This window comes from Podarcis vaucheri, assembly GCF_965113315.1.
Source record: "Podarcis vaucheri genome assembly, chromosome: 2".
NCBI classification, from domain to species: Eukaryota; Metazoa; Chordata; class Lepidosauria; order Squamata; family Lacertidae; genus Podarcis; species Podarcis vaucheri.
The window spans coordinates 131,885,760-131,896,964 of record NC_138760.1 but is presented as its reverse complement, the minus strand read 5'-3'; the positions used below and the strand labels follow the sequence as shown (position 1 = coordinate 131,896,964).

The window sequence follows — 11,205 nt, the reverse complement described above, 5'->3', positions numbered from 1 at the left end:
ACCACGAGTATTATTTCCAAACTCCTCCTGTCATCATGGGCACAAAGTCCCCCCACCTCTCACGTCTCCCTCTCAGCAGTCAAGAAAGAGCAAACTGAATTAACCAAACAAGCGCCACCTCATTTCCCCAATGCTACCTCTGCTTTGTGAAATACATTCCCAAAGAAATGACATTGTAAATACTAACATATCCTCGTGGACGGTATCGGAGGATTGGGAGTTAGGGGCAGGGTTATGCAGTGGTTCCGCTCCTTAGTCCTGGGACATGTCCAGAAAGTGATGTGGGCGGGGGATGAGCGTTTGGACCCCTGGGTGCTCAACTTAGGGGGTGTCTCAGGGCTCCATCCTCTCCCCACTCTTTTTAACATTGCTTCCCTCTAGGAAGCAGGTCACGGGAAAATGCTTATATTTTCCCAGTCCTTGAATCACAGCATTTATAAAAAGAGTTGGCAAGCATTTATGTAAACACTGCCAACAGTACCTTTTTACCTGTGTTAAGAAAAGCTGAAATTTCTACAAAAATATTCCTCCGCTGTGCAACAAAGGCAGGGGCTGCTCTCCCACTCGTAGCTCTATGGGCCCCCGTGTTCCAAAACAAACCTGAAGTGTTCCCCCTAAATCAGATGTTTCCTGGGCAATTGGACAAAAGGAGCCCCTGGGAGTGGGGAGGGGGAGCGTTGGAAAGGAGAGGAGGGGTGACAGTGGACATTCTGCCCGCGTCTATAAATTGCAATAAGGGGAATTGGAAAAGTGAGCAAGGGAATTGTGTGGCAAGAGAGGACAAAAAGTAAGGTGCTGCATGTGGGAAGGTGGTGGTGAGAGGGAGGAGGGGGGAGAAAAAGACAAAGGGACCTCTCCACCCCCCCCAAAAAAAAGCACCTTTCATGGGACCCATTAGCAGGGACCTGCATGCACGCAGTCCAGTTGCCAAGTAAGGAACCCACAACTGCAGGGTCTGCAATGCACCATCTCATTTGAAGAATCACAGACATTTCTTTTTCTCCTTAAAAGGTGTAACAAGAACAAGAACACTTTATTTCAACCCAGCCTCTTATGAATACATAATGAAACATTAAACCTTAAAAAGCATCCCTGTGCAGGGCTGCCTTCAGATGTCTTCTAAAGGTTTAATAATAAAAATAACTTAATCATTTATTTTATCATGGTATGTTGGCTGAGACCCTCACTGCCTGCAGACTGTCCGGCCAGAGTGATGCATGCTCTGGTTATCCTTGGACTACTGCAATGGGCTCTACGTGGGGCTACCTTTGAAGGTGACACGGAAACTGCAACTAATCCAGAATGCGGCAACTACACTGGTGACTGGGAGCGGCCTCAGGGACCATATAACACCAGTCCTAAAAGAAGTTCATTGGCACCCATTGGCAGTGGCGTAGCGTGGGGGGTGCAGGGGGGGCCGGCCGCACCGGGCGCAACATCTGGGGTTTAGGGTTAGGAGGCGCAAATCCACTGGTTAGGGGGTGCAAATTACTTGCCTTGCCCCAGGTGCTGACAACCCACGCTACGCCACTGCCCATTGGCAAACCAGTTAGGGAAGTTTTTGCTTCTTTTTTTGCAGCTGTCCAGAGTGGCTGGGGAAACCCATTGAGGTGGGCAGCATACAAACAATAAAATCATCATTATCATTATCATTATCACAATCTGGCTGGCCAATCTGTGCTCAGCTGCCCTGCACCCCCTGGGCAGCTTTGTGGGAATGGAATTGAGATGGCCGCCAAGGCCATCCCTATGAGAATGGCTTTCAACCCAGGCCCCCCAACAAGCGCCCCTCGGGACGCGTCCCCGTTTCCCCCTGGCAGGAATCCCTTGGGGAGCTGCTGGCTGCGCGCGTGTGGCGAGGCTGGAGAGGAGGAGAGTGCATGGAAGGGGTTACGGAAGGGAGAGAGCCGAGATGCCTAGAGAGGCCTGGGAAGAGACCCCTCCCTCCCCCACTTCCGTCTCTTACCTCCTCCCCCCCCCCCGCTCGTCTTGGGAGGCCCCTCCGGATGGAGAGGTCGGTGCGCTGGAGAGAGATGCTGCGCGCAGGGCGAGGGGTGAGCCGGGCCAAGGGGGTCTCTGGGCGCAGGAGAGACTGGGGACGGAGGGGGCAGGGGAACTTGGGGGGGAGGGAGGGAAGCATCCCTGGGGGAGGAAAGCCCCACCCAGCCTTGGCAAAGGGGGGCAGAGGGAGAAAGAGACGCTGCCCATCGGAAGGGAGGTCTCCCACCTGGGCGCGGGCGGGGGGGGAATCTCCGGAGACGCTGCCTTGGCTTTCCCCTCCTGCCCAGAAATCTGCCTTGGAGAGAGGGGTCCCTGAAATTGGGAGGGGACCCCACTCACCTCACAGACTGTTTGTTGTGGGGGAGGAAGGGAAAGGAGAATGTGAGCCCCTTTGAGACTCCTTCGGGTAGTGATAAAGCAGGATATCAAATCCAAACTCTTCTTCTCTTCTACAGGATTTCCTTTCCCCCTACGCCAATGCAAGCAATAGAGAAGACAGAGCAATCTCTACTTTCATTAGGAATCACGAAAAAATCATTTAAATTTGTGGAACATACAATGTGATTCAGTCAGTGAACACACTTAGTTCACATCAAGGAACTGAAATAGTGGAGACACCATTTAAAGGTATGGATTGTGGAAAGGACGTCAGTAGGAGTGGAACTCCTACACAACATCAAGGAACTCACACAGGGGAGAAACCATTTAAATGCATGGAGTGTGGAAAGAGCTTCAGTGATAGCGGAAAGCTTAGAAGACACCAGAGAACTCACACAGGGGAGAAACCATTTAAATGTATGGAGTGTGGGAAGAGCTTCCTTATGAGTAAGCACCTTAATGCACATCATCGCACTCACACGGGTGAGAAACCATACAAATGTATGGAGTGTGGAAAGAGCTTCAGTCAGAGTGAAACTCTTAGAATACACCAGCGAACTCACACAGGGGCAAGACCTTTTAAATGCATGGAGTGTGGAAAGAGCTTCAGTCAAAGCGGACACCTTAAAAACCATCAGCGAACTCACACAGGGCAGAAACCATTTAAATGCATAGAGTGTGGAAAGAGCTTCAGAGAGAGTGGAACGCTTAGAAGACATAATCAAATTCACACAGGGGAAAAACCATTTAAATGCACAGAGTGTGGAAAGACGTTCCGTGAAAGGGCAAAACTTTCCATACATCAACGTACTCACACAGGCGAAAAACCATTTAGATGCATGGAGTGTGGAACATGCTTCCGTCATAGAGAATCGTTGAAAATGCATCAGTGTACTCATACAGGAGAGAAACCATATAAATGTTTTGAGTGTGGAAAATGCTTCAGTCAGAGAGAATCGATGAAAATGCATCAATATACTCATACGGGAGATAAACCATATAAATGTTTTGAGTGTGGAAAATGCTTCATTCAGAGTGGAAGCCTTAATGTACATCTACAAACTCACACAAGGGAGAAACCTTTTAAATGCATGGATTGTGGAAAGAACTTCATTAATAGTGGAACACTTAGAAGACATCAGCAAACTCACATGGGAAAAACAATTTGAATGTATGTATGGTTGCAGAATAAATCCAGGCACATCTTGAGGATATGGACCACGTGGACTGCATTTCTTCCACTTGGGTTTCAGGCCCCGCCATCAGACTGAGACCGCCTTGTTGGCTGTTACGGAAAAATCTAGGTGTGAGGCTGCTCAGTAACCCAGCTCGTCGGGCAGAACCCACGGGTCCCTGCGGAATAAAGGAAGGAGTCCAGCCACCAACCGGAGCAAATGGCTGTAGATCAAAATTTATTGTGCAATAGGTTCAAAGAGGAATTTTGAACTCTGAGGATGGGGTGACAAAGACTTTTAGAACTTTCCCACCATATCCCAGAATACAGTTCGTACAGCATCATTGCTACATCACTGACATGTCACCAAAGGGGAGGGGTAGACAGAGGTTACACTAGTTCAACCTTGGCAAACATGTCCAGACAAGTCCTTGGTACAAGATTAGCATAAGCAGATATGTCAGGGCAAGACCCAGGTATAAGATTAGCACAGGCAAACACCTCTGAAGTCCCACGCCCAAAGTACAATACAACTTCCTTTGCATGTCTGGCCCCTTGGCAAGTTTGGTGATGGGATTAGGCTTTCCTTGGCCAACAATCAGCTCAGCAATTGTCACCTCTGGGAACTTCCTGGAGTCCCTTTGAAAGGGAAAATAGATTTGGAATGATTGGTGCTGGTTGATTATGTCTGGCGGGCAAAAAGGTAAAAGCTGTTTCCTGGTTCTACGGGATCTCTCCGTGGTTTTTAATGCCGTTGACCACAGTATTCGGTTACCTATTTGTGATAAAAATATATACCTTACCCAACTTGTTGAGAATAAAGCTCTACTGGTCAGGTTGGCAACAGTTGAACCACAAATATTATTTCCAAACTCCTCCAGTCATCATGGGCACAAAGTCCCCTCACCTCTCACCTCTCCCTTTCAGCAGTCAAGAAAGAGCAAACTGAATTAACCAAACAAGCGCCACCTCATTTCCCCAATGCTGCCTCTGCTTTGTGAAATACATTCCCAAAGAAATGACATTGTAAATACTAACATATCCTCGTGGACGGTATCAAAGGATTGGGAGTTAGGGGCAGGGTTATGCAGTGGTTCCGCTCCTTAGTTCTGGGACATGTCCAGAAAGTGATGTTGGGGGGGGATGAGCGTTTGGACCCCTGTGTGCTCAACTTAGGGGGTGGTTCAGGGCTCCATCCTCTCCCCACGCTTTTTAACATTGCTTCCCTCTAGGAAGCAGGTCACGGGAAAATGCTTATATTTTCCCAGTCCTTGAATCACAGCATTTATAAAAAGAGTTGGCAAGCATTTATGTAAACACTGCCAACAGTACCTTTTTGCCTGTGTTAAGAAAAGCTGAAATTTCTACAAAAATATTCCTCCGCTGTGCAACAAAGGCAGGGGCTGCTCTCCCACTGCGTAGCTCTATGGGCCCCCGTGTTCCAAAACAAACCTGAAGTGTTCCCCCTAAATCAGATGTTTCCTGGGCAATTGGACAAAAGGAGCCCCTGGGAGTGGGGAGGGGGAGCGTTGGAAAGGAGAGGAGGGGTGACAGTGGACATTCTCCCCGCGTCCATAAATTGCAATAAGGGGAATTGGAAAAGTGAGCAAGGGAATTGTGTGGCAAGAGAGGACAAAAAGTAAGGTGCTGCATGTGGGAAGGTGGTGGTGAGAGGGAGGAGGGGGGAGAAAAAGACAAAGGGACCTCTCCAACCCCCCCCAAAAAAGCACCTCTTCTGGGACCCATTAGCAGGGACCTGGATGCACGCAGTCCAGTTGCCAAGTAAGGAACCCACAACTGCAGGGTCTGCAATGCACCATCTCATTTGAAGAATCACAGACATTTCTTTTTCTCCTTAAAAGGTGTAACAAGAAGAAGAAGAACACTTTATTTCAACCCAGCCTCTTATGAATACATAATGAAACATTAAACCTTAAAAAGCATCCCTGTGCAGGGCTGCCTTCAGATGTCTTCTAAAGGTTTAATAATAAAAATAACTTAATCATTTATTTTATCATGGTATGTTGGCTGAGACCCTCACTGCCCGCAGACTGTCCGGCCAGAGTGATGCATGCTCTGGTTATCCTTGGACTACTGCAATGGGCTCTACGTGCGGCTACCTTTGAAGGTGACACGGAAACTGCAACTAATCCAGAATGCGGCAACTAGACTGGTGACTGGGACCATATAACACCAGTCCTAAAAGAAGTTCATTGGCAGCCATTGGCAAACCAGTTAGGGAAGTTTTTGCTTCTTTTTTTGCAGCTGTCCAGAGTGGCTGGGGAAACCCATTGAGGTGGGCAGCATACAAACAATAAAATCATCATTATCATTATCATTATCACAATCTGGCTGGCCAATCTGTGCTCAGCTGCCCTGCAACCCCTGGGCAGCTTTGTGGGAATGGAATTGAGATGGCCACCAAGGCCATCCCTATGAGAATGGCTTTCAACCCAAGCGCCCCTCGGGACGCGTCCCCGTTTCCCCCTGGCAGGAATCCCTCGGGGAGCTGCTGGCTGCGCGCGTGTGGCGAGGCTGGAGAGAAGGAGAGTGCATGGAAGGGGTTACGGAAGGGAGAGAGCCGAGATGCCTAGAGAGGCCTGGGAAGAGACCCCTCCCTCCCCCACTTCCGCCTCTTACCTCCTCCCCCCCCCGCCCCGCTCGTCCTGGGAGGCTCCTCCGGATGGAGAGGTCGGTGCGCTGGAGAGAGAGTCTGCGCGCCGGGCGAGGGGTGAGCCGTGCCAAGGGGGTCTCTGGGCGCAGGAGAGACTGGGGACGGAGGGGGCAGGGGAACTTGGGGGGGAGGGAGGGAAGCATCCCTGGGGGAGGAAAGCCCCACCCAGCCTTGGCAAAGGGGGGCAGAGGGAGAAAGAGACGCTGCCCATCGGAAGGGAGGTCTCCCACCTGGGCGCGGGCGGGGGGGGGAATCTCCGGAGGGGCTGCCTTGGCTTTTCCCTCCTGCCCAGAAATCTGCCTTGGGGAGAGGGATCCCTGAAATTGGGAGGGGGTCCAATTCCCCACCCTCCCCTCCTTCCCGGAAGCTGGACTCTCCTTCCTCCATCCCCCAGGCCAGCTGCTGCTGGGGGCTCCAGAAGCGGGACTCTGCTGCTGCTGCTGCTTCTGCGTTACACCAAGGCGGGCCATTGGTCCAGCTGGAGAGGAGAGGAGAGGGCAGGAGAGGAAGGAGAGAGGATTGTCCAGAGCAGGTCTTTGCATCTGGTATCCTCTTCCAGGAAGGACCGGGAAAAACCCGTCTGCCTCTCCCAGGGTTTCATTTCTAAGCCTTAGTTCCACTGCATGTTTAATTGAGGGGATAATGTGGTCCACTACTCAAAAAAACATGGCTGGAGGTGCTATGGAAATTCTTTCAGGATTTGTATATAATAGATATATGGACAGCCTTTCTATACCTTTCTATATGTCAAAGGGAGTTGCAAGCTGAGACACAATCCATCAGCACCCAAAGACAGTGAATGTGTGCACCTTCCCAGTCTGGGGTGCTTAGAAGGACAAAGGGTCCATTATTAGGATAGACAATGCTTGTGACTGGAGGCTTTACACACATTCATGTGCATATGCAGGCCAAGGATTGCCAGTATTACAGGCGAGGTGTGTGAGAGTGCAGAATTCCACAAACACTGTGTGAGAGAGAAAGGGAGTGGGTGGGATTATCGTTTATAGCAATGCTGTAATTTTGTCCGTAACATTTCGTGAGCTGATGCTGCGGTTTATTAGCCTCCAATGGGCCAGCAGGAACTTTGTTGTTTTAGCTTCAAAAGATGAATGTTTCTGAAGACGTTGACAGTCACATATGACATAAACAGCACTTCTCTTTTACTTGTTCCACACAGGAGAGACTCTGACTCACAAGTCTAAGCACATTTTGCTAGAAAAAGAAAAATACAGAAACGTGAAGGGGAAATTGAGAGGTAAGCGTAAAACGTAAAAATATATCAAAAGCCCTGCTGGATTGAGAGGATGACCCAATTTTGGCTTGTCTTCTGCAATTTCACCCATTTACCCATGTTTCTGTGGAGAGACATTGCCTCCAGTCCACCCTTCCCTGCCCATTGCTATGAAGGTTGTAGGCAGAGTATCTTTTTTTTAACCTTTACGCAGAGATAACTACGTCCCACTCCTCCTCTCCATTCCACCAGATTTCCAGTATTAACCACTATCTTTATTCTCATGTCTTTGGGATTTAAGGGATCGGGAAGATTGCTACTGAAATTCAGGGGTTCCTGTAGTCCAGGCACGTCCAACTCCCAATAGACTGCGATCTACTCCCAGTGTAAAAAACTGGCGGTGATCTACCCATTGTCACTGAAGGAATGAGGAGTGGGGTGGGTGGGTGGAAGGAGGTGGCTAACTGGATGCAGGAGGGGGGAGTTTCAGTTGGGGGGGATTAAAGGGAGGCAAAACTTCTCTCTCTGAAGAGCCAGTCATCGATCCACCCTCCCAAGCCAGCCCCCCTCCCCCTTAAGCAGCTCTCTCCCCCCCCCAAGCCAGCCCTTTCTCTCTCCTCCCCATCAAAGGGAGCTGCACAACTGACGCCTATCCCAGTAATCCCATGATCAACCAGGATCACTCACATGATCTATTGGTCGATCGCGCTCGACCGGATGAACATGTCTGTTGTAGTCCATTATTATGAGTAATTGAATTTGTTAGTCACTTTATCTTACCCAGAGAGACTTGCAACCAAACATTTAAGGGATTAGGACAAAAAAGTCATTAGGAATTCTGAACCTGAGAAATAAAGGGCATGTTCATGGAGGGAGAGCAGCTCCCTTTCCTGTGAGGAACCTCTTTATTTAAATTGCCAGTTTTAGAGAAGCACTGTATCTTAGATCATGCTGCATTATTAACAATAATTGATTATTATTAAAAGTTGATGCAATGCTATTCTCTGACATTATTTCATTTCCTAAACAATTGGCACATAGAAAAAGGAAGAGTGTATGAGATGTTAAAATAAGAGAAGGTACCAAAGGCACTTGATGTGTGTTATATTCTTTTGTTTCTTCTTTGGAGAGCCAGTGTGGTTAAGAGCGGTAGATTGAATTAATTAATTTTAGAATGAATGATTTTAGAGTGTTGTTTATGCTGTACTTTTGTACTGTTTTATTGTTGTTAGCCGCCCTGAGCCCGGCTAAGGCTGGGGAGGGCGGGATATAAATAAAACTTCTTCTTCTTCTTATTATTATTATTATTAGATTCGTAATCTGGTGAACTGGGTTCGTGTCTCCGCTCCTCCACATGCAGCTGCTGGGTGACCTTGAACTAGTCACACTTCTCTGAAGTCTCTCATCCCCACTCACCTCACAGACTTGTTTGTTGTGGGGGAGGAAGGGAAAGGAGAATGTTAGCCGCTTTGAGACTCCTTAGGGTAGTGATAAAGCAGGATATCAAATCCAAACTCTTCTTCTCTTCTACAGGATTTCCTTTCCCCCTACGCCAATGCAAGCAATAGAGAAGACAGACAGAGCAATCTCTACTTTCATTAGGAATCATGAAAAAATCATTTAAATTTGTGGAACATACAATGTGATTCAGTCAGTGAACACACTTAGTTCACATCAAGGAACTGAAATAGTGGAGACACCATTTAAAGGTATGGATTGTGGAAAGGACATCAGTAGGAGTGGAACTCCTACACAACATCAAGGAACTCACACAGGGGAGAAACCATTTAAATGCATTGAGTGTGGAAAGAGCTTCACAGCAAGTGGAACGCTTAGAAGACACCAGAGAACTCACACAGGGGAGAAACCATTTAAATGTATGGAGTGTGGAAAATGCTTTGGTCGTACAGATTCGCTGAAAATGCATCAATGTACTCATACAGGAGAGAAATCATATAAATGTTTTGAGTGTAGAATATGCTTCAAAAAAAGTGGATGCCTCTGTATACATGAGCAAACTCACAGGGTTGAGAAACCATTTAAATGTATGGAGTGCGGAAAGAGCTTCCTTTTGAGTAAGCACCTTAATGCACATCATCGCACTCATACTGGTGAGAAACCATTTAAATGTATGGAGTGTGGAAAGAGCTTCCTTTGGAGTAAGCACCTTAATGCACATCATCGCACTCACACAGGTGAGAAACCATACAGATGTATGGAGTGCGGAAATAGCTTCAGTCAGAGTGAAACCCTTAGAATACACCAGCGAACTCACACAGGGGCAAGACCTTTTAAATGCATGGAGTGTGGAAAGAGCTTCAGTCAAAGCGGACAACTTAAAAACCATCAGCGAATTCACACAGGGCAGAAACCATTTAAATGCATAGAGTGTGGAAAGAGCTTCAGAGAGAGTGGAACACTTAGAAGACATAATCAAATTCACACAGGGGAAAAACCATTTAAATGCATGGAGTGTTGAACATGCTTCCGTCATAGAGAATCGCTGAAAATGCATCAATATACTCATACAGGAAATAAACCATATAAATGTTTTGAGTGTGGAAAATGCTTCAGTCAGAGAGAATCGCTGAAAATGCATCAGTATACTCATACGGGAGAGAAACCATATAAATGTTTTGAGTGTGGAAAATGCTTCATTCAGAGTGGAAGCCTTAATGTACATCTACAGACTCACACAAGGGAGAAACCTTTTAAATGCATGGATTGTGGAAAGAACTTCATTAATAGTGGAACACTTAGAAGACATCAGCAAACTCACATGGGAAAAACAACTTGAATGTATGTTTGGTTGCAGAATAAATCCAGGCACATCTGGAGGATATGGATCATGTGGACTTCATTTGTCACAATTGGGTTTCAGGCCCTGCCATCAGACTGAGACCGACTTGTTGGCTGTTATGGAAAAATCTAGGTGTGAGGCTGCTCAGTCACCCAGCTTGTCGGGCAGAGCCCACGGGTCCCTGTGGAATAAAGGAAGAGTCCAGCCACCAACCTGAGCAAATAGCTGTAGACCAAAGTTTATTGCACAACAGGTTCAAAGAGGAATTTTGAACCCCGAGGATGGGGTGACAAAGACTTTTAGAACTTTCCCACCATATCCCAGAATACAGTTTGTACCAGCATCATTGCTACATCACTGACATGTCACAAAAGGGGAGGGGTTAACCTTGGCAAACATGTCCAGACAAGTCCTTGGTACAAGATTAGCATAAGCAGACATGTCAGGGCAAGACCCAGGTAGAAGACGAGCACAGGCAAACACCTCTGAAGTCCCACGCCCAAAGTACAATAGGACTTCCTTTGCATGTCTGGCCCCTTGGCAAGTTTGGTGATGGGATTAGGCTTTCCTTGGCCAACAATCAGCTCAGCAGTTGTCACCTCTGGGAACTTCCTGGAGTCCCTTTGAAAGGGAAAATAGATTTGGAATGAAGGAAACTGGCAAAGAAGTTGATTTTATATTATTTTTTACAGCTAGGTAACTTCCCTGAGCTGTCACGTTGAAAGGATACATTCAGGCATAATATTTGTAACATTTAACTTTAATGTAATTTCTGTAACACTGGCACTCGTTGATTATGTCTGGCGGGCAAAAAGGTAAAAGCTGTTTCCTGGTTCTGCTGGATCTCTCCGTGACTTTTAATGCCATTGACCACGGTATCCGGTTACCTGTTTGTGATAAAAATATATACCTTACCCAGTTTGTTGAGAATAAAGCTCTACTGGTCA

General features: G+C 47.4%; 1 protein-coding gene across 1 annotated transcript; it reads left to right on the top strand.

Moving 5' to 3' along the window:
* Nucleotides 1–2,039: 2,039 nt before the first annotated feature.
* On the top strand, nucleotides 2,040–4,412 carry LOC309526984 (uncharacterized protein). Its single transcript, XM_082213406.1, has 3 exons — nucleotides 2,040–2,054; nucleotides 2,457–3,683; nucleotides 3,784–4,412. The coding sequence occupies exon 2, from the start codon at nucleotides 2,631–2,633 to the stop codon at nucleotides 3,546–3,548; it is 918 nt and encodes a 305-aa protein (XP_082069532.1). The 5' UTR covers nucleotides 2,040–2,054; nucleotides 2,457–2,630; the 3' UTR covers nucleotides 3,549–3,683; nucleotides 3,784–4,412.
* Nucleotides 4,413–11,205: the final 6,793 nt, after the last annotated feature.